Source organism: Aythya ferina (assembly GCF_964211825.1).
Source record: "Aythya ferina genome assembly, chromosome: 2".
NCBI lineage: Eukaryota > Metazoa > Chordata > Aves > Anseriformes > Anatidae > Aythya > Aythya ferina.
Genome location: NC_140297.1, coordinates 44,812,000 through 44,835,756, shown reverse-complemented (window position 1 = coordinate 44,835,756; position 23,757 = coordinate 44,812,000). Strand labels below are relative to the sequence as shown.

Here is a 23,757-nt window from a genome sequence, read left to right as displayed (position 1 = left end):
CCTAAACAAGGTTTTGGTCACGTTTTCTGAATAAGCTGCTTTGTTTAGTAAATGTTACCATGTTCCACCAACAAACCTTGCTGAAGCCATCACAGATGCAATAACGTCACTTCAAAAATGTATCAATCGATTCCTCTTCCCTCCTCTGCCCTCTATTTCCAACCCAGACTTCTAGGAAAGGAAGGTCAGCACAGAATGTATGTTATTAGTGAATAGGTCTGCACAAGCAGCTTTGTTGCTCCCAGCCAAGAAATATGCATGAGCTGAAGTCAAAGATGGACTCCAGGAAAACTGCAGTAACAACAACAGCTGCAAAAGCAACATTTATCAGGGAAATTGAGCAAAGCTGACCATCTGAGCCAGAGAATTATTCTGGACATCTGGTTCTTCCTCCAAAATTTAAATTGATGACTTTTCTAGAAGAACTAGAAATATCAGATGTAAGCCAATGCAGGATCAGTAAACCAGAAGGACAGAATCGACGATACAAGGGATAAAGATATTAGAGGGAAGAACAGAAACCAAACTGCATTTGACTTCCAGCACGAAGGGATGGAGAGATTAGGGCAGGGAAGGCTGTGGGTATTTTTGTTGTTTCTTTCATCGCCTTTTTTCCCCAAGTAGTTCTCTCTCTTCTCTCCACATCACGACGTACCCACGCATTTTACACTGACAGATGGTACTGCACGGTGTAATATCAAAGGGAGCTTCACAAGCCAAGTTAAACCAAGAGGGAGCATGCCTCCTCCCTCTTCGCTCTCCCCTCACCCCTTCCTTTTAAAAACGTTTCATGATCCAGAGCCAAAACATTTCTTCTCCCTGCCAGAATTTCTGAAGTGAACATATCCCAGGAAAGACTGTAAAAGCAGAGCATTTTGCAGGTTGCATCAGCAATCAGGAATTAGCAGTTCCTCTTGAAATTCATGCAGGATCCTCCTTTCTGCTCCAACTTGTCTCAAACTTCAGGTGACACTCTGTTAATCTTCTGGTCACGCAGATTGTTCTCCAGACACCATCAGCTTGATGAGTAGCCCCCCTCTGATTACAGGGGGATCTTAAATATGCCTAAAAATAGCCATATCAGAAGTACAAAGTAATGTTCTGGACACCTAAAACTGATGAGCTAAATCCCAGTCTATGTGTCATTACAGCCACCTCAGATCTGTTGAGAAATGGACTTTTAGAAAAAAAAAAAACAAAACAACACAGGAATTTATCCAAAAACATACACTCAGTTGAGAGCCAAGGTGGGAAAAGAAGCTGCCTGACTCACAGGATCACTTCACAGCCCTGCACGTCTCTGTGGTCAGCACATAGCTCAAGCACAGACACTTGCAGGGATCAGCTGCATCTTCGCAGGCAGGCTGGCATCTATTGAAACACAGCTTCCTTTGCTTTTTTGGAAACCCAGCTCAAAATGCAAGGTAAAAAAAATTACTGACTCCCTGTACCTATTCATGCTGGATGTCTGCTCTGCAAATAAAAGCGTCTTCCACACTTCCTGCTTCCAACCCATGCAGGAGAGGCAACGTCTCTGCCACACTTCCATTTCTAATCAGTTTACACAGATGACTTTTCTATTTCAGTGGATACAAAAGGCTTGTTTACCGAATCCCGTTAGACTGCTGAATTAAAAATAGCAGCATTTGCAGCTTCTCGATCCATGAAGAAATCAAAAAGCAGTTACACCGTGCGGCCCTCAGCTCCGCTTCCTTCCAGCAAGGGTCTGCAAATAGCATTTCCTGCTCAGTGCCCTGGAATACAAGTCTTTGTCCACATCCATTAGGTCAAGTGCAAAAGCAACCTGGCAGTATTTCCATAAACATTTATATTTAAAAAAAAAAGAAAAGAAAAGAGTCTCATTTGTTCTCTTGCTTACCCTTTTCCCTTATGTTCTTGCACCGTTTGTCAGCTACCAAGCTGTTGTAGGGCTCGGATTTGTTCCAACTTTGGGATTAATTCAATAGGGCCCGCTACCTCTGCCTTAAAATAGCAAATAAAAACACTTTACTCTTGCCTGACATCCCTACCAATATAAAAACAAGTGAATTACTAACCCTCTTCTGACATTTGGCCCAGAGACGCTTTTCTGCGCTTGATTCATTGCGGTACAAAGCACAGCACAGGATTTTTCTGTCCAATATATCTGTCACCTACAAGTACAGGCAGAAAACCTAGCAAATCCAAAAAAAAAAAGCTTAGTGCAACTAGAGTTCAAGAACTTTCTCCAAGAGCGATTCTTCTATGTGGAAGCGGAGGAATTCTTTTTTAAAGCCCAGCCTTCACCCTTAGTAACATTACTCAGCATTAGTAATTTCTAAATGTAATTAACAGCTAATGATCCGAGTATACAAGAACACCAACAGCCAAGCACCTTTGTTCTACGAGATCTCATCTGCCAACTTGTTTTCATTCATGGCTTGGTAGGGACTGCTGATGTTTTCTGCTCCTTCAGCCCCCAGCTATTTTGTTTACCTCGCTGAACCCTAAGCACTCCGCTAATTGCACGCGCTGAAACCAAGAAAGCATTCGCTCTGCTCCTAAAAGGAGATACAAAACTCAGCCAGCGCTCCAAAAAAACGATGCCAGATCTGCTCAGTCAACACTTCCAACAGTATTTATTATTTTTTTTCCCCTTGTTGGCTCTGCCCCTAGCCTTGAGATCCCCAGCGTGGCTAATGAAAATCAGGAGACAAACTTCCACGTAATTCTCTTGAAACCTGCTGTATCCTGGAAAGGCACAGATACAACGTTCTGGGAACTGAGGTTACCCAGGCTATTTTAAGCACCAGAAAGAATAGGATAACACAGTTTCCATCCGAGGAGCACTCAACTGCTCTATACAATCCAGCCCGTGCCTAGGAGATTGTACATCTGCCGTGAATAAACATAGGGTTCCTATTTACTGTTCAGCTGCAGCCATCAGAGACATCACGGTTTGAATCTGCCCTCTAACAAGTCAATGTTCTGCACTTGGTGCTGATAAATGTGACCACCAGCTCCACATAACACTGAGAAATCACCTTCTGCTCTAAGTCACTGTGTCTGCAAAACTCAGGTGTAGTCCTCTTGGCTGCAGGCTGTCAGGGAAGCACTAAGGGTCGTAGAAGGAGACTGGGATCCCCTAGAAATATCCAAGGAAAAGAAGAATCCATTTGCACTCTTGAGATGCCCAGCGCTTCTTCCCTTGTGAATCAAAAATTGTGTATGCATTTCTGGACTTTTAAACAAGTCCAGAACAACTGGACTTGTATCAAACATGGATAACAACTAGGGAAAAATGACAGCTGCTGGCATCTTGGCACGCGCACACAGAGCACGAAGTTGGGTCTCACTTCAAAAATGCACACAGGTACCAGATCTGCAAATACTTCGTGACAACAGGGACAGTTACACAAACAATACCCTGGATGATTTCTGTGTGTTTTATTTATTTATTTACTTATACGCCAGGTTTTTCCATCTCTCCCCTACACAGCCAACATCCTTTTTGTTCCCTGTTTCGTCTTCTGGCAGCTGGTTTTTACAATTCACTCTGAAATAGAGGCTTTTTTATAGCTGAGAAGCTTCTGCAACAGAACAGAGCTAACACATTGAGGACTGCAAGACAATGTGAGCATTGTATGGCACGCTCACTACATTTGGAATAGCAAGCTCAGCTTCGCTGCCATATCAGGGAAACTCTGACAGAACAAAGGTTTTTAACTTAGATTTTTGTTTCTTTCATGTTAAAAAAACCTTTCTGCATTTTTTTTTAAACAGACAAGCAAAAAGGAGGCAAGGTAAATGACAGGAAAGATCATCTTGACAACTGCTGAAATGAATACTGCCTTTCATTGTTAATGCATATTTTCTGTAGATTCAAAAAGACCATACAAAGAAGGTAAGGTCTTGTCTAAATGTAAAAGCTAATTCGTGATAGAACAGTGTGCAAGCTTAAAATGCAACACACATTCTTGAGTGATTCCACATGCAGACACACACTCCAAAGGAACAGCGTCTTGTTGAAATTTATTCCACGCTGAGAACAGGTTATACTAAAATTGGAACATAGCCCTGGTACTCCACGGTCAGGGTTTCCGTGACAAATGCGTTCAGGAATATCCAACCCTATGCAATTAGTTTGGCATAGCTCCAAACACAGATATGCCTGAAGACTTTGTTTATTGCTATTATATAGATAGGATTTTTTTTAATTTTGAGAGCTACTCCTCTAGCTACCAGTAAAGTCAGAGAGAGAACAACAGAGAACTACAGTTTGTCCCAGTAGCAGCCCAAAGCTCTCAGGCTTCATTTCCTATATGTCACACACCTGGACCAACAGAAAAATTTGGTCTTTCACAAACAAGCACCGTGTCCCAAAGGAGAAAAAAAAAAGTGGAAAAGAAAGACGCTGTGGCAAGCAACTTTGCATTTGTATTACCCTCTGAGTAGCATGGTTGAGCATCTCTTGCCAGGCAGAGTCAAACTGACGCTTGTCATCCTCCAGTAGCCTCTGCTCAGCCAGCGAAATGGTCTCCTTTGCAGCACGCAGCACTTCAGTAGCCCTCTGAAAATCCTGAGTCGCCCTCTGAGCTTCCAGCTGTGCCTAGGGAAGGAGAAATCGGGATTAGAGACAAAGAAAGTCGGTCATGTTTAAAGATCTACCACGGTAATCACTGAGAAATGAAAGAAAAAAAATGCAATAGCAAACTGGGAGCATGTCAAGAACACACTGAGAAAGGCACTCCCTCAGTTTGGTCAGGGGAGATTTTTATCTGGCGGACCATTAATCATGCTGAGGAAATGTTTTGCAAGTATTACACTGCTATAAAGCGTAAACAGCTTTTCCAAGAAGGTAGCAGTTAGTTCTTTGGATGTTCTTTGCTGTCACTGGGACACAAGTGGTACAGCAAGCCCCCAGGACCCAGACACCATGGTAACCAAGGGAATTTGTAACGCACGTAAAGCACTGATAAAGGCCCTGCGGTGCCCTTTGGAAACTGCTGTTATTTCAGCAAAACAGCAGCGAGTTTGAGCTTGAAGGAAGTGCTTTTGATCATAAAAGTAGGGGAGAACAGACTCTTCTGGTGAGGAAGAGTTGCTGTGAGAGCAAACAGTGCTCCACAACAACATACAACGCACCCAACAAAGCAAGCACAGCTTAGCAGCCATCCCATCGATGAGCTGGGATCTCTCTTATTCTGAACCAAAACGTAAAATAAAACAACATCCACCAGAGATTGCATTTACAGACCACCAGCATCTCTCCTGCAAGCTTTAGAGGAGCTCTGGCAGTCTCTGAGCCCCGCTCCAAGCAGCCCTCAGGATGCTCACACCCCATCTCTCCCAGGCTGGAGCCACCTCCGCTTCCCACAGCCAAGTGCCAGCCCCCCAGGGTCAGTAACACAGCACTAAGCCCTCGCCCATTCAACCCGAAAAGGGAGAGGAGCCAAGAAAGCAGCAATAACGCCAGACACGCCACAGGCTTCAATAGCATCACGGTGAGAAGAGTTGTAACGGAGTCTACAAAGCTCAGCAGCCTGCAGTGTTGCACTCGAGCACCAGCAACATGTCCTAGATGTCCAAAATCGGTGATTTTGTGATGAACAGACAAAGAATCTCCACGAACAAATGGCCAGCGTTGAGTGCTTGCTGGTTTTGTTGTTTTTTCTTTTTGTCTGGCTTTAAATAAGATAGAGATGTTCTCTCTTTTTAGGGTTATCACTGACTTGTCTGCAATTTTCACATTCAGGCTTTCAAACATGCACATTTCACGTTGCTTTCCTGCATCAGGTCATTTTTTTATTCAAAGTTGTGTGGTCATTTGCTATTTTTCAACTCTACCAGCAGTTTACTTCACCTCAAGTCCTTTTAAGGTTGACAGACAAATGCCTCGTTTAGCTGAAAATTAAAATCTTTACCTGAGGTTTCCTACACTATATTTTATACGTTTCATAAATTTATAAATAGTGGGTTTGAGCTGTTTTGCACTGACATAAAGCCCTCCAAACATAAGCTTCACAATCGATTAACTGAACACTGAGCACAGTGAAAGCTGTTTTCATTTACACTTCAATGATTTTTATTTTTTTTTAAATATACTGGAAATTACTGAGCTTATACCTATGGGAGATGTCTCTGAGCAGACATGACTGACAGAACAAGATAATGAATAAACCTTTGCATGTCATGATCCACAGAGGAGGAGGCTGAGGCTGAAGCAGAGGGAAGGACTCACGTGCAGAATGCAAAGCTGAGGAAGATGAAGTCTTTCACGAATAAAGGAAGAGGTTTCGGTGTAAAGGAACTGGGAAGCAGCTAAAAATCCCTGACACAAAATGCGAAGTAAAAAAAAAAAAATATCAACACATTTCTCCAGCTAACAGCTGGCTACACATCCTCAGCACCAGCTGCAGCAAATACCTTCACACTTCAGACACCATCGTTACTGGTAAAGGTAATGGAAAGAAAAACCTTCCCTCCCTGCCCCATGGCAGGGCGGAGACAAACACCTAATTCAAACACAAGTCTCGAAAGGAAATAAAGCACGCTAAGTCTCCCTTCTGATGTCCTGAAATAGCAGCAAGCTCTGCTTAACTTCCTTCCCTTACCACACAGAAAGGTATTTCGCCCCAAAGTGGCTGTGGAAAAATGAGTTCCGTGTCAGAGGTCTCTCAGCTCTTAGGAGTCAAGGGGGGGAAATCAAAGTCGTCACAGTCGGAGCAATGATTTCCTTTCAGCCTCGGTCCTTGATGCAATTCTTTCTGAAGCGGCTGTTGTTTTCCACAGAGGAGAAGTTCATCCAGCTGTGCCCTTTGCTGCTTTCAGGCAGCTTGCACATCTCCATCTTATCTGAAGTTCTCATTAGGAGCCAGAACACTGAAGTGTGGATTTCCACGCAAGTCTGCACACTCCAAAGCAGCACAATGCTTTGGGCCACTTAATATTAACCTAGTGCAAATCCATTAATAGGGTCTTTTAGAAATTCTAACGACAAAAAAAAAACAACTCGGAGATTTCCCTACCACTCCAGTCACCAGGTGTCTGTTTCCAACCTGTTAATGCAGTTTACAAATTCAGAATATACCTAAATAAAGAATATTTTGATTTAACCATGAACATTAACCCTGGTACCCACCAAGCTTTCTGAGGATCTTGAAACAAGGCTCAACCTAAGCTTTTAACAAAGGACACAGAAGGAGCCTAAATCCTGAATCCCCAAAATATCCTCTGCTGAACACTCTGAAAATTCACAACTCTCTTCTCTCCCAGCAAGTTCAATCCATGCTGGTAAAGGCATCAAATAAAGGTCAGAAGCTTTCCATAAAAATAGTTTGAGCCAGGATTTTAGAAGCAAAATGAAATGCGAGACTCCAGTGACAGCCTGCATCTGGGGAAGCACTGCACCAGAAGAGGACAGATTTTCACGGAAGATCATCCCAGAGGGAGCCAGGTCCCAGCAAGGAGGCTGCCAAAGCCCAGTCCCAGAGGAGGCTTCAGCTCCACGGCTCTCCCAGCACAGGCGAGGGCCTGCCCGTGCAAGGAGCTCCTTGCAAACGCTGGTGACCCAGGGAGAACTGCACCAGCAAGTCTGTTTTCGAAACTCGAGTAAAACCAGATCCCAGGGGCAAGAGGAGCCCAGGAGAAGTGCAGTTTTCTCACCGTAACTGCATCAGCACTGGAAAGTTTCTGTTGGCACAGACAGCCGGGTCAGGGATCAACCCATTGAAGCCAGCAAAGAGGCAGCAGAGCATTAGGAGCTGAGTTTCTAAATCCCCAAGGAAAACAACGCCTAATGGCAGCTTGCAGTACTAGCAGCTCTTTTGACGAAGCCTCTAAAGCACTGCAAGAAAATGTTCTTTGTGATAAGAAAACCAGAAGCTAAATTTACAGTTCAGCTGGACTTTTCGTTGTTTGGTATCTCTAGCACCTGGACTTGTAGGACGTGTAAGAGCCAAAGCTGAAAACAGGCAGGCCAAACTTCTAGCCACATTCAGTTTCAGGTCCTGTAACGTGTGGGCAAATGGAAAAGTCAAACACAAACACACCTAAGTGCTCTCAGCTCTATTTGTTGAATGCTAGTCAATGAGGCCGGTTTGAAAACACTGCTCTGGAACACAAAATGTTTTTTGATTTAAGCAAAAAGAGTTAGTCCAAATAATTTCACCTCGACAGTCATCTGAAATCAGTCTGCAGTCTCATTCTAAACAGCTTGTTGAGAGCCTGGCAAAGAGAAAAGCTAAATGGTAGGGTACAGAAAGACACGTTAGTCATTAGAGAAACATCAACAGGTCTGTGGTTTTGCTGATCTGAAAAAAGACACTCAAACGCTTGTTGGTTAGTACAGTTACTCAATAATTAGCCTTCATTGAAAATTCCCTCCAGCACGTACGAGATTTTTTTCTGCACCACTACCAACAGACTGCTCCCACAGTCCCAATCTCAGCTTGATGGAAGAGGTCACAGCCATGCTCTCCGTGTCCTTTGAAAACCAAAGAAAGCAGGAGCTGGCATCTCCAGCCAGCCTCTTAACGTTGTTCCAGTACAGTGGTCATTTCCTCTCAAAGCCCAGAACTCAAAATTCAAACAAATGGCTGAAAAAACAGGTGATTGTGCTTTAAAACACGAACTGGTATTTGAGAAGGGAGATGCTTAGCCTTGAGATAGCACAAGTGAAAATGTACCAGGAATCAGGACAAAAAGCTCCTAGGAAGGCTGGGGGCAAGTGGGATGTCGGCTTGCTGCCTGTTACCTGTATCGGTGCTGCCTGATAGAAATTACTCAGCATAAAGGCGAGCATCTCCTTCAAAACTCATGAGCTCGACCAGCAAAACCCCTTACTGCAGAGGACAAAACCTTGACGCCTTGGGAATTGGGGAACCTGTGCCCCAGCTCTCAACCCCACAGTGACCAGGAGCTCATTGTGCCAGATCACCAGAACCTTGTGCTAGAAAATGTAAGTGAATGGTTTGACTGCTACAGACCCTTCCCCTATTAGTGTAAAACACAGGACCCCTTGAGAAATGCAATTAAGCAACCACCCAGACCTCAGCTCAGGAAAATCCCACTATCACAGCAGCCTCCTGCACTTGTCCACACCAGCAACCTCCTCTCACCAGCTCAGCTCCCTCGCAGAGCCTCAGACTTGCCAGCCAGCTCCCAGATACTCAGAAGCTACACACAGTAGTAGCAGCACTCGCAGAAGCCAGTGTGATAAAAAATGCACCAGCTTTTAAAATAAATAACAATGTAAAATTAAAGGGACACCAACGGGGGTTCATAATTACAAGCTATTGATTTATTACCGTAACGAGGTCCCTCTGGGGAGATATGATGAGCTCTCCTTTTCAGGAGATGCATCCTCATGGGCAATTCCCCTCTGAGTCTGCACAGGGCCCTGCAGAGAAGGGAGCCAGGCCCAGCTGCTGGATTGTGCTTTTAGCTAAAGATAGCGATGAAAACAGAGAAGGTAGGCTGTGGTGAGCACGTAGAAGAAAACAGAAACACCACCTTTTAAAATAGGGTCATTCTTCGGGAACTGGCAGCAGCACACCTTCAGGCCAGCACAGGCACATCAGCTTGTCCGTTCTCAAAGCAGAAAACCCTGCGCTCTTTAATTATGAAATACAATCTTCCCTTCAGTCCACTTGGCTTTTATTGCCCCAATCCCCACCTGCAGTCAGAGCCCTTGCCCAGCTGACCTAATACAGGATTTTTCCACCCTACAACACACGGCTTGAATTTTCTGTTTTAACATCAATCAGGACGCACCCTACTCTTCCTCTTTTTCATCTAACCTCCCAATTTTTGTTGCTGCCTACCTAGTTGTGCAAGACTGAAGTTTCCCTTTCACAATGGTGTTCAACGAAGGTAAGTTTTTTCCAAGTTTGTGCAAAATTGGCTTTTCATTTTGCAGAGGTTCACCTGCCTTACCTCATCGCTTGCTGCCAAGGTCACGACAACTGCTTTATCTCAGCATTTCTGTGCGTTGCCAATAAAAGACAGGACAAATCTCTTCTGTGAAATGATTATAAGTCAGAGCGTGAAGGGAACATTCGCTGCTCAGAACAATGCAGCAGCAAGCCACGCGCTGGCCTAAGGCCTTTGCTCTGTAAGAGTCTTTGTTAATGTGAAACCAGTGTCTCTCTCATTCAGTACTCTTTAAAACAATGGTTTAATTGCCACCAGCAAAACTTACTTGCTTACTACAAACCAGACAATGACTTCACTGCCTTCCAGTCATGCTCTTCAGAAGCAAGTTAAGTTTCAGATGCTTCCATTCTGGCTCACTCTCCTTCATTTAACAACATCCCATGGATAATTCACTGGGTAAAACACGACATGCTTTAAAATGGGAACTTTCCTCCATCAGTTGCCTACCAGAAGTTACCACTGCCCCCTACTCAGTGTGGAGGTTCCACACTGTGGAATATCCAGTTTTGGGGCCCTCGGTTCAAGAGGGATGTCAAGGCACCGTTCAGGGTCCAGTGAAGATTTATGAGAACAGTCAGAGCCTATCATGGCTCCTGCAAGGAGTGCTGAGGGATAGGGGCTGGTCCCTCCCTCACTAGACTAAACTGAGTGATCGGATTAGGTGTCAGATACAATCTGAAGAGGAGCTGCCAAGATTGTTGAGTCAAATGACCACTTCTCAGCAGCAGCGTTAAGGTATAACATGAAGCAACAGCCACAGCTTGGAGGTTCAGGTTGCACGCTGAAAAAAAATCTTTTCTACACGAGGGACAGGGTGACCCTCAGGCAGGTTACCCAGAGAGGCTGTAAATCTGTCTCTGGAGGTTTTCAAAACTTGGCACAGCCACGGTGGATGTAATCCAGCGACAGTGACAGCGCAGCTTTGAGCAGGGGGTTGGATCAGATGACCTCCAGAGGTCCTGTACAACCTGCACTTCTGTCAAATATCTTTGCTTTGTTCTGCTTTTCTGTCAAGCAGTGGGAAATCAACAGCACAAAGAGCACAGTTACAACAAAGACCCTACGCTGATGCTGAATGTTTTCCTAGATTCTCAGACCCACGCACACAATTTCTTGAATAATTGGAATAGTGATCGAGCTGTGACACTTTAAAGAAAAAGAAAAAAAGACCATGACCTTCCTTTCCCCTCTCCCTACAGACTAAAAACCCCAAGCCAAACCAGAACTGTGAGTTTGTCAAAAGACAGAAACCCCTTCTTGCTGTAGGCTACGTACAGATGCTTATAAACAACTTATAAAAATCCAAAGCCTCTGGAGTGACCTCATTTTGGCAGATCTGAGGCTTTTTGTGATCTATACTAATCTGTGATGACTGTCTGCATTACTGACAGAAAATGCAGTCTCTCACGAGTCTGAAACACCCTCGTATTCTTTAAGCTGATTATTGAAAAGCTATGAAACCACACGGGTTAGAATTTGCTTTTTTAAGAGTAGATTTGAAGATTTTTATTCGTGTGGCGGCAGGGAAGAGGTGAGGGGAGGGGGAAAAATAAGTCTTGCTGAAGCTTTTTGAAGCACAAACCATTTCCTTCCTGCTGCATAACCAACGAAAAGCCTGTGGAATAATACAGTGACCAGATGTCTCGTAGTTTCTGCTTTCCATTAGGTGTCTTTCTGGTGCTGTTCGTGCATCTACCTCTCTTCTTCTAACAGCTGAATTGTTACACAACCCACCTGACTCCTGGTTCTGAGTCAGTTTTGTTTTCCCTGTAAACCTGGGCTACAGAAAGGCCCAGGAGATAAGAGCAGACCTATGAAATACGTTGCTAAAGTTAGGGGATGTGCGTAGCTCCCCTAAGACAGGCTGACAAGCCGTATTATTCCAAGAGATAAAAGGCTCAGGGCATCACCAGCAGCTCACTAAATTAACTGTTCTGTTACCAGCATGCAGGCAGACGGCCTCAAGGACAGAATCCCACCTCCCTTCATTAGGAGCTATGGAAGGAAGTAAGAAAGAAAATATTTAAGCATACAATACCAAGCCTTTTAGCCTTCCATCCTTTTTTCAAGAGGTCGCTGGTGTGTCTGGAGCTACCCAGCCTAGTTAACGGGTCTACAGCACCACAATACCCCAAATTGTTCACGCTAACACCATCCAGACCCAGCCTTCTTGGGCACTCGTTGCCATCTGCCTGCTTGTTGTACAAAATTACAAAGCTGCTGCCTGCTGGAAGAAGGGATCACGCAACACATCCAGGTTTTTCTCTCCAAGGTATAATCACCTTATTAAGAAAAATATCAAGACAAGCCCTCAGAACGAGGGTTGGGAGGAGGGTTAGGCAGTGACTCAGTGAGTCCAGGGCTTACAGCTGGTTTCTAGGTTTACAGACGCTCTGCATGCTCCTCTGCACCTGGCAGCAGCCTTCTCGGCTGAAATTAAATATAGAAGCAAGGAACAAACTCCCACAAATATACACTGCTAGATTTACACCGCCTGCTTTAATGCATCTTGCTAATTAACCAAGATAATAAATGCTTAGTGGACATGGCAGAAATATGCTGGAGAAACGCTGTATTGGTGTCTCACCTCGTTGCCTCCAAAGCAGCGATGGGGTGTTCTGGATTTGTTCTCCCCATCCCTAGAAAGCCTCACACCTATCAGCAACAACCCAACAGCAAAGACACTCACTAGAAGAAAGGCCCAGGCTGACCTTGTACATCTCTGGCAGATGTACAGGATGCTCAGACAACTCCTGAGGGGTCCTAGCTTAAAGGAAAAAGTTGTGAATGGTGAGCTGGGTACATGAAGGGCCAAGACCATTGCTTGAAGGAGAAAGCCTAGGTAGTAGCAGGGACAGAACTTCATTTCCCCTTCTTAAATCCTCCTGTAAGAAGAACAGGCTATCAGCACCCTTTTCTAAGTGAAAAAGGAACATCAGAAGCAGACGCTGCTAAATTAGATGGCCATTTCTTCCACACCTTACCAGTGACATTTGGCTTCTAACAGAAGGACTGCAAGTTTGCTGCAACTAAGAGATTTTTTTTTTTACAGAAACTGAGTCAATCAGAGCCATTCTCACACGTGCTATAGAGAAACTAGACTCTTCCGATGATCTTTTTCAGCAGGAACAGGCAAGAGTTCATAAATTCTTACTGTTTTACTAGAAGTCATAATGAAACGCCCCCAGAAGGCAGCAACCAACATCCATATTAGATTTGTTTTGGCAGCAGCCCGTAGCACGAGCATTTTTCATTACACAATAAACTCCCACCCATTTAGACCACTGTACAGAACAAAGGTTGGGGTGGTTGAACAACTTTCCAGAAGTTGCGAGGCTCCTGCTGCCTTCCAACACTCATCACTGAGCTGTTGCCACACACAACAGGTACACAGTATACTACCCTGACCTCGCGTCACCCAGTCTCAAATGTTGGCTACTATTTTTAACAGAGAAGCATGTCTGTGGCTTACAATCTCTTGAAATATTAGTATCAGCCAGAAGAGACTGGGAGGGGAAAAGCTGAGAGAGAACAAAGCAAGGGAGTCTTCCCTTTAAATTACCTTTTTCTTTTTTTTAATGCTGTAGAGTTGTGTTCTGGGGATGGCAACGCAAAGGATGTGGCTATGCCAAAAACCCACTATCTTAAACTCTCTGGGTTTTCCAGATTGAAGAGGATGCAAAATAATTAAATCCTCAGACAACAGCAGAGGGAAAAGGGATACACCTCTGTTTTCACATCCCAGCACCTTTTGAGGAGAGCTACTTACACCTTCCTGCCAGTTCCAGCGTTTGCCATCGCATCTGTGGCTAAGCTTGGAAGCCAGATCGCCTGTATTGCTTCTTCCTGCTGAAGGCAGCAGATATCTGACAGAGAAACAGATCTTTCCTGCCCTAGCTCCCTCCCTGCTACTCCGAAGAAGGGAGGACATTTCCACACCAGCTTACACACCCCAGCATTCCCATACCCCAGACCTACTTGCACAATACTTGCAATATTTCACAATGGAAAAATGCAAGAAAAGGCGTTCTTAAAGATCAGGAAAATAATTAGCTCGTTGTATCATCAGCAATTACTGAAGGGGAGGTTGAACCGCTAGCTGGCTTTGTGTTGCTGCCATCCAGAATAGCTAAGGATTTGGGGGGGGGTTGGAAAAAGTAAATAAAGTATCTCTTCTGGAGAAGCTCTTCAATATGTTTTGATGATAATCAGCATTTTCTTCTACGTCGGGAAAGAAAAGCAGAAGAGGAAAGAGACTAATTTACAGTCCACAACTAACCAATTTAAATAACGGAGCCCTCCAAGGCATGTCTTCTATCAATGATGATAAAACCAATCACAGTTTTCGCATCAGCAGCTTATACAAATTAGTCATCTATCAACAGAACAGTATGCTCACATAAAGCAAAGATGTGGGGTGTATAAATGTCAACCCAGAAAGTAACTAGACCCACTCAATGAGGCACAGAAAGTACAAACAGATGCAGGAGGTCTAACCTAATCAATGCAGGTATTCCAATGGAGTGGCTAAACATTAGTTCCTACTTTCCACGGGTGGTAAGAACATCTTATTTCAAGATGGGTTTGCTACAGGTGCCATCTAGGCTGTAGGAAACACAAGTAACAGCAATATGGAACAGGTAAGGATTCGTGGAGGTTTTTTTTTAGTTAGTTTGCGAAGTAGCAGCTGCTGATGTTCCCAAACACAGGGCAGATTTCCAGCTGCTGGGGATTAAGATGGCAGAAAGCTGCCCAGCCCTGTGACCTACTATCCTGCATTAGCAGGGCTGAAGGGAAGGCAAATGCTTTGAGGAGCTTTCCTTCACAGATCTGATCTTTGGTATAACCTTCCAAATCCTACCAGGCAGCATCTGCTACCGTCTCAGCAGTTTAAAAGGCACTGTTTGAGACACTCCAACACCACAATGCTCAAGCAGCCAACAGAGGCAGAACACAGCCGTAAAACTGAAGTCTTAAAATAAATAAATAACAGCACTCTAATAATAATATGACAGATGTCAGATTCCCTTGCTTGGCTCACTTCCTCTTCAGATGGGTGCCTGGTCCCACAGCCAGCCACACACGATGCAAGAAGGAGGGTGAATATACTGGAAGTGCCCCTGGGGATCACAGCAGTGGGAACTCCATGTTGCACAAGAGGACTAACGTCACACTGACACAGTTTCCCTAAGCCATGCCTTCTGCAACAAAAACGAAATAGTGGGAAGAAAGGGTTCAGGTCTAGAGCAGGCCCACAGGGAACAGAAAGCAAAGAAGGCCACACACAACTTCTTAGGCCACCAGGTGCAACCCACAGCCTCCACGAGTCGTCCTTCAAAGCCCTACTTCTGACATATCTCACCTCTACGTTTCTTCTTACCATTTCTTTACCACTCTGGGATGACTACCTACATGGCAAGTCCATTTTTCCTTTCCCTCCAGAGAAACCCAGCCACAGCTTTCCAGGCAGGGCCTGTGCTACCTCCCTCCCTCCCATACCTGGCCTCCCCCTAGCACTGAGGCCACCACAAGTCTGCACCCCAAAGGTAGGCTATGATGTTTGAGAAATTTAAGTCCCAGTTCAAGAATGGAGCTGTTGTCCCCCGTCTTGGTGGCCTTTCCACCCCACCAACCTCACAAAATAATCCAGAGCCTAATAGCTAATACCAGTACCTACAGGCCTACAAGAAAGCTGGAGAGGAGCTCTTGGTCAGGGAGTGTAGTTATAGCACAAAGGGGAATGGCTTTAACCTAAAAGAAGGTAGGTTTAGGCTAGATATAAGGAAGAAATTCTTCACTCTGAGGGTGGTGCTCAAGAGGCTGTAGGAGAGAGACCAGAATTAACAGCCCGTTAATTGCGATGCTGCACAGACGATCATTACTTACCAGTGATAACGCAGCGCTACAGCTGTAGAAAGCAGTCGTGTGCTTTAGGTGTTTTTTAACTTAAGGAATTTGGAAGGATTTTCTAAGGATTGGGAAGGATTTGTAGAAGGTTTGTCATAGTCAATTTTCAAGTCTCTGTATCCTTGGTTCAGAAACGGGAGTCTACCAGGCAGTTTTTTGGTTTCCAAACAGTTAACCAGAAACGCTCCTTCAGCCAGGAGGGGTCAGCTGGCTGTCCCCCTGTAACCGTGCCAATAATTTTGCTTTTTTTTTTTTTTTTTTTTTTTACTAACTCCGTGGCACACTGCCAAGCAGGAATTCAAGTTTGTCACAGTTCTGCTGACATTTAATTTTTGCTTCTCAAATTCCCCCTCCCTCCACCTTTTTATTTTGCCAAGATAAGCTTACGAGATACTACGAATCAATCTTAACTCCTTGCTGCCTTAAATGCAAGCATCAGGACTTCAGCTCACAAAAGCAGCCGTGTCACAAGGAACCTCTTTTCCATCCTACCTCCAAAATACCATTGATAGCACACCTAGGAACCAGAGAGGAGGACCTGGATATCCTGCGGTTGGATCCGGACCCAGGAGCTGTCGCTCACCCTCAGAGCTGCCCCCCTGCCTGCAGCCCAGCCAGCTGGTGCTGTGATCCAATTAGTTATCAGTCACTGAGCGGATTTGGATGGGAAACTAGGGTGCTGTAGGAAGCAACACTGGCAAGACAACACTTTCCAGTTCCTAATTAATTTGTTAAGAGTGATTGGCAAGTTATGTTGATGGAAAAAGCCTCCATCTCTTGAGCTAAGCAAGTTACCATCTGCAGAGCCATACTGCTTGCAGACATCTCAAGCTGAGCACCTAGAATCCAAGATGGGATGGCCACCGTGGAAAGTTTTGTTCAACTGCAGGCACTGCAATCTTCTGCACACAATGGCTATCAGCCTCAGCAGCTGAGGAAGAGTCTTCACCATCACCATCAAGCAGCTAAATTACTCCTCAATTCCTGTTGTGCGAGGAGTTCCTCTGCGTTTAAGGAAGAGGGATGCATTTCAGAAGGCTTTTCACATGCACCTGCCTCTCACCACTGACCACGGACAGTGATTAAGGGCCTGAATGATTACTTTAGGCTCTAAATCCTTCCGTAGATAAAGCTAATCAAGTTAAATCCTACACACTCACTCAGTCCACTATAACTTTCTGATCCTGCTGGTCAAATCCAACCAAAATCCACATTTGAAAGAGGAAATAATTGCTCAGTGGTAACCGGCTTCCCCTAAGTTTTGTGAAGACACCCAGATTAGAGACCCAGGGTCCAAGTATCTGAAAGCTCACCCTTAATTCTTTACCTTGTCGGCTGACTTCTTTAAACAGATGTACCGATCCAATATAAAATATGACAGGAGAGAAAGATTATTAGTGAACTGAGGGGAAGGAGCTGTGCTATATACAAAGTGGTAGAGAGCACAGTGGCTGTCCCTGCTGGACCAAATCTACTTGTCCACCAGCTGTGTTTAATCCCAGGTACACCCAGACAGCAGCAGCGAAGACACTGTTGCACCGCCATGCCTTCATGTTTTTCCAAGCTTTTTGTGACAAAAGGGTCCTTTTAGGTTAAGTACGCCAACAAAATGAAAGGCAGAATTCGTCGAAAAGCTAAATCAGGGAAGGTCACCCAAGGGGAAGGAAGATGAGTGCACCCTTTCAGTGTGTTGCTCTCTGAGCACTTGTTACAGATGGGTCCCTCAGTGAGTGACACACATACATACGAGCTAGTATAGATCTTTCCTCTCTTTTTGCCTCAGGCAAGCTTTTCAATGCTCTTTTGTAAAAGCTAGACAGGGCAGGGGGTGGAGGGGAATACCACAAAGCAAAAACACAGTTCCTCCCAAAACAGGCTCAGCACTCAAGCTGAGCAAAGCATCCACACCTACTCCCACTCTGAGCCAGTACTAGGGACTGAAACATCACTTCTCACTCTGCAAAAAGAGCTCAGTAACGGGAGAGAAGGCTTCGTTAAGAGCAACACTCCCAGGGCTTTTATTCTGGTAAGGGTCACTACTGATGCATAGATTTTTGTACTTGTAGAGGTGGGGAATACTTTTTTATCCAACTTTTTCGCCATCAGAAGCAAAGCAGGGAAGTCAAGTTCTCCTCTTTGGTTTGTCCCTGAGTTCCCAAGTGATGATGTATGGGTAACAGTGTTTTAATGGCACCTTTCACCCTAAAGTGCTTTTACTGCCCTTAATGAACTCAGCCTCACAGCAGTTTGACAGCTCCATTTTATACAGAAAAAGGAGAGAAAAATGAAGTAACATATTTAAGCCATGCAGCAACACAAGATCAACTCTGAACAGCCCGGTGACTTACACAATAGACCACACTTGTTTTAGCACAGCATCCTGCCCCAGTGCATGATACCACTAGTGAGGTAACACACTCCTCAAACTCTTACCACACGCTCAGACACTATTGCATAGGAGCTTTCCAGACCCAACCCTGCAAAATGCTAAGTCAACTGTGGCTTAAGACGCTCCTTACCTCAGAGGCTCAAGACGTACACTTGTTTACATTATTAACGTTTGCTGGCAATGTCACCCTTCTTCCCCATTACATTTGGGGAAAAAAAGAGGCCAATTTTCAGACTAGTCACATAGGGAAGCAGGACCTTATGGATCCCTTCCAACTCGGGATATTCTGTGATGCCATTACAGCATAAGTCAAAGAACAACCTTAAAAAGAAAATATGCCAAATACAAAAAGGTCCTTGCAGTAAAACAATAAAATTTGATTAAACAACTAATTTGGATCAAAACGCTCTGAAACAGTAGGGTACCCCTGTAGTCCACACAAGAGACCCACTGTGAGACCCAACGAGGAATCACAACAAAGTTGTCTTTGGAGAAGTTGCACGAAATCTTCAGGGTCAAGAGCAGCAGCTCGCTCTTGCTTCAGCCTCAGCAGAAGCTGAATATTAATGCTTTTGTGCCAACAGACAGCATCCTGATTCCCCGTGCCACCGCTTCGGAGGACAAAGCACTGGAATGGCAACACCAAGGGTCCATTGTTCTGCTAGAGCAAAGTTCCACCCTGAGACAGACCACGCTGAAATTCTCTTGGCACATGTTACACAAGCAAGATGCTACAGGACTCTCGCATGGGAGAATTCATTTGTTTTGAATTCCCCACCTCCTGCCAACACAGGATTGCACAAGATGGGGAAAAGGGTGAAGAGACGAAAGGACTCACGATCCTGAAGCTCCTCCAGGGAGTACTTGACTCGAGGACGGTTTTTTTTTTTTTCTGACCCCACATCAGTGCCCTTGTACCATTTTAATGTGTTTTATTTTAATAGCTTAAATAATATTTCCAGAAGAGAATCACGTTGGTGCCATGAGAAAGCAACCTCCTTGGTTTCACTAAATACAGCTTTTATCAGATAACTTGCCCTACAACTGGCATCTTAAATGCAAGCAGCTCTGGACAACTCCTGCGTTTCTGCCAAACTAGGTTTCTTTAATTATGCAGTTCTTTGCTCCCAGAAAACTTCAATTTACAGGCCTTATTTTTTACTTCCCTTTACTGAGAACAACAAACAAAAATTTACACTTCCTTTTCTCTTACAAGCACAGCAGTGCAATTTTATCCCTCATTGTTTAATTAAAGCTCTTTCAGCTACACAGAACCTTTTGTCTGGGCTTTCAGAAGCAGCCTAATGGCTCTGAAATAGCTGTAAAGACAGCAGGTAGGAAAGCAACTTCATAAGCTATGTGTTTTTCTAAACTTGAGTGGAAAGATATTGAGCTGTTGCCATGATTTCTTCACAATTTTAGGAATCAAAGTGTAACAGAAAGATGTCAGGCCTACATCTAAACATGCTAATATTCTGGTACTTTCATTTCATATCCCCACCCAATTTGCTCCCAAATAAACTGAACTTTCCTAGACTACAGACAGACTACAAAAACTCTTTGGGCAGATGCCTTACTAACAACTGATACCAATCTTTCCAATCTCCCCATTTCCAGAAAAATCCTCTGTTCACTGTCCTTCAACACCAACACTCCTCTTTGCCCTCGTATTTTGTATTTCAATGTTTTATTAGACAAGGAGCCAAAGGGAAATCAGAGGTGATCTTTCAGCTCTTTCTCCTGAGCAAATACAAAGAGGGAGCTCTGTTCCACAACTGGCTCCATAACACAAAATGCAAAAAAGTCAAATGAATGGTAGGAAGGGGAAATCAGGGATAAGTAGCATTTAAACTTAGCTAATGACAAAATGAATTGGGAGAAAAATAGGAGGAAAAAACGGTATTCTCTAACGAGCCCAAGGCAAGTATAGTGATTTTGCCAGTCTCAGGACTCGAAGCTGTTTCAGCTTTTTAGTACTCTCATAAAGCACCTTTGAAGTAGTACGACCAAATTGATCTCAGAAGCAGCAAAGATGTAGGAATAAGAAATTTCACTTTTAGGACATAATCTCCTGCCAGCTTCAGGACAGATGACAAAGTTCACTGCTCTCAGTGCCTGATGTTACAAACCTCAAAGTCATCTGATTTTTTTTGTACTGCAGAGTATGGATTTCTACCATCGACTTTTCCAAGTATAACTCCTGAAGTCCTGTGCGTTCTGTACCTTCCATAGCTATTTATGGTAAAAATAAAAAAGTATGAGATCATATGTGAGACAGGGTCAGTTTTGTTTTGTTTTGACATCCTAATTAACACAATATAAACAATCAAATCCTTGTTCTTGCTTCGTTACCAACTTACTCTCTTCCTCCAGATCACTACTACTGGTTTATCTCTACCCCAGGCACTAGGCCCTGTGAGCAAGGACTGCTTTCAGGACAGTTACAGATGAGCAGTAGATACCACGCTTTGCTTGGAAGCAGACTTTACTTTTTACCATACTTTTACTAGTCTCAAGGATTAAGTCTAATAAACCCCACACATCATCTTCACTGCTTGAGATGACAGCTCCAAATAAATGCTGTGCAATTTAAAGGACAAGCAAAGTCCCTATTTTCTTGTGTGACACACCTCATCAGCCCAATTCCTGCTTCATCAGCTTTCAAAGCATAAGGCCTGCATGAGGCCACCTCACTTTTCTGTGCCCTGCTCCAAGGATGTATTCTTTTCCCTCCCCCTTTTTCTATTACTTGGTGAGTTTACTTTCTGCCTCCTGGCATACACCAACACTCATCCCCTACTTATTTTTATAAGCAAAATCCTCCTCCTGTCTTTTTTTTTTTCTTCTCAACACCTTTCACATGTTGCCCCACCTTTCTTTCACTTTTCCCATGAACACAATCACATCCTGGTTACCCAGCTACTGATTACAACACGCACATTTCCAGCTCAGCACAGAAGCAGCAACCCCAAGCAACACTTCCCCCTCCTTCTGCCCTCCCTGCCATGAGAGAAAAATAGCAACAGCACTCGAGGACAGCCTCTCCCTGGAAGAAATAAAACATGAAAAAGCCTCAGACACCAGCAGAACCCATCAGAGATGCCAAGCAGAAGCACTCCCCAAGCCATCATGTTCAACTCTCAGCTACTTTATCCTTCAGGTGAGAAGCTGCTTGACATCTCACAAGCTTCCAGTTGCAGCTTTTTATCCACTCAGCGTTTTGCTTTAAGGAAAAGTAGCCACACAAGGCCTACACTATATTTTCAAACAATTATAGCTGTTGATAGGACAGAGCGAGGCTCTGAAAGGCCATTCGTAATGAGGAGAGAACAGCACGAGCTTGCTGCTATTCATAGTTCACGTCTGCTGTAGCTGTCCGTGGCCTGAAGAATACGTGCAGCTGTGGCTGTGAAGAAACACACTTTGCCATCGATTCACACGGCCAACGTGCAACTCAAGACACAGACGGTGTCAGCCGAGTACATACGCTTAGGACGTTATTAATAGCAGGGGAGCGCTGCAATCGCTGTGTGCTCTCCAGCATAAGCTTATAAGGCAGAAAGTTCTCACCTGCCTGGCCACCCTCCGAGCTTCCCAGTAAGGTTTAGAGTCTTCTACAGCTTTCCCAATCTTCTTCACCAGCTCATCCAGTTTTACCGTTGCTTCGACCAGCACGGAGCGGAACTTCTGGCGTGCGTCCTTCGAAACGTTGCAGAGCAGGGAAAAGGGAAGAAAGGACAAAGATTAGAACTTTAAACTTTATTTCCGCCCGTTTGTTCCTACCTTCAGGTTGTTCTTCAGAGAGACAGCTTCTATACAGAGCCCGCAATAGCCTGTGCTAGTCGTCACCTCTGGTAGGATTTCTCAGGGAGGAATAGCTAGTAAATGACTCGGTAGGGGAGCAAATCAGGGTGTTACAACTTCTGAGAGACAGTTAAGTGGCAAAGACATCTCATCCACTGCACCGTCTCATAGTTCAGGGTTGTTCAGGAGCATGCATAACCTTCACAGAAATGAGAGTCTGTCCTCACGCTTTCCAGAGGACACCTACCAGAAGTCTCCCTGTAACTGCTTTACAAATTTTGAAGCTAGACATTTACTAAGGGTTTTCAACACAATTTCCAGAATCCTTCTCACTGAGCCTCTCCTTTCAGTAAACAGAACTGGGCCTAACCCCACCGAGCAAGCTGGCACTCGGATGGAACCAGCACCTCTTCAACCTTAGCCTGTGTCCCACCTCCAGCAGCATCCCCCAGCAGAGACACCACTTCACAACGCAGATGAGGATGGACAGGACCTGCTTTCTGCAGGAGGAAGAACCAGACCCATCCCACGTGGCAGTGGGACGTTTTCCAGTGGGCTCCTCTTTCTGTTTCACAAATGCACCCTACTTACTGCAAGAGCAGCAGCAGCTTTCAGCTTTTCATTGCAGAAAGATTTTCCAGCACCAAAGCCCATCTTTTCAGCTATACTTTGTATCAATGGATAAGGACTCCTACTTTCCATTTGATTATTATTTATTATATTTAAGTGAATTCCAGCTACTTCCAAACTAGATGAGTTGCCCTTTTTATGTAATTGTCTTTTCAGCTTATCTGCAGCAACCTCCATACCCTCAAGCAGAGCGATCCTGATTTCCATCTCAGCATCCAGCACAAACTAAATCAATGGGATTGTTGCAGAGGGATGCAAATACAGGCTGGGACCTGGCCCAGAATTTAAGGAGACCAAGATGAAGGGCCGTGTGAGCTCTTGACAAGCCTCGTAATTCTAATTAGAGAGCAGGATTTAGGCAGACTGCTGGAGTGACACGTTGATAAATCAGGAAGCAGCTGGCTTGAAGAAGTGCTCTAATTCAGGAGGCTTTTGTCATTACTGCTGAGGATTTCTAGAATGCACAACTGTTTATTCATTGGAAGAACTAAAATACATCGGAGCCTACTACTTTGCTCACAGAAGCAGAAAAATCTGCAACAATACATTAGTTTTACAGAAAAAGAAACATACTTCAGTAAAAGCTGCTCTCATTCCATTTTAGTCTTCTCTAAAACCTTAATCAGCATCAGTCGTATTTTTTTTTTCCAGTGTAAATAGCTTTGGTTTCTTAAAGTGCTCCAAATTATTCTAAGAAAACACTTAAATGGGTAGCAGGGCCAAAATGGAGAATTAAACGCACATTAACTTACTACTGACTGGATTGGAGTTCTTAAAATGAAATAGTTTCTCAGTGATAGTACGAAGCGTATCTTTCAAACAACATCTACCAAGTCAATGAGTTTCTTAATGAGAACAAGTTAGATACTTGCAATTAAAGTACTGGATGGTACACGGTTCACTGCTCAATATGAACTTCACGAGAAACTGAAACAGGACTGCACGCCTGATGACTATATTGCAAGAAAAATGCTAAGTACTGAAGTATATTTCACAAGAAAACATTTTCCTATAAATGCCTAAATAACATTTAAAAATTCACTTCTAAATGAATGTACCTAAAGCTTTGGTTTTCGGTTTGTGAAAGCTGTGTGGTTGGATACTAGTTGTGG

General features: G+C 44.2%; 1 protein-coding gene across 4 annotated transcripts in view; it reads right to left on the bottom strand.

Annotated features, from left to right (window-relative positions):
- The window catches only part of SH3BP5 (SH3 domain binding protein 5), a 42,142-nt gene that overhangs the window by 10,049 nt on the left and 8,336 nt on the right, over positions 1-23,757 (bottom strand). For 3 of the 4 annotated variants that reach the window (XM_084509549.1, XM_084509550.1, XM_084509552.1), the window contains 2 exons: positions 21,782-21,910; positions 4,424-4,588 (listed from right to left, as the gene is read on the bottom strand). In XM_084509549.1, the coding sequence (XP_084365675.1) occupies positions 4,424-4,588; positions 21,782-21,910 (294 nt within the window). The remainder of the gene's footprint in view (positions 1-4,423; positions 4,589-21,781; positions 21,911-23,757) is intronic. The other variant, XM_084509551.1, reaches the window with a different exon arrangement.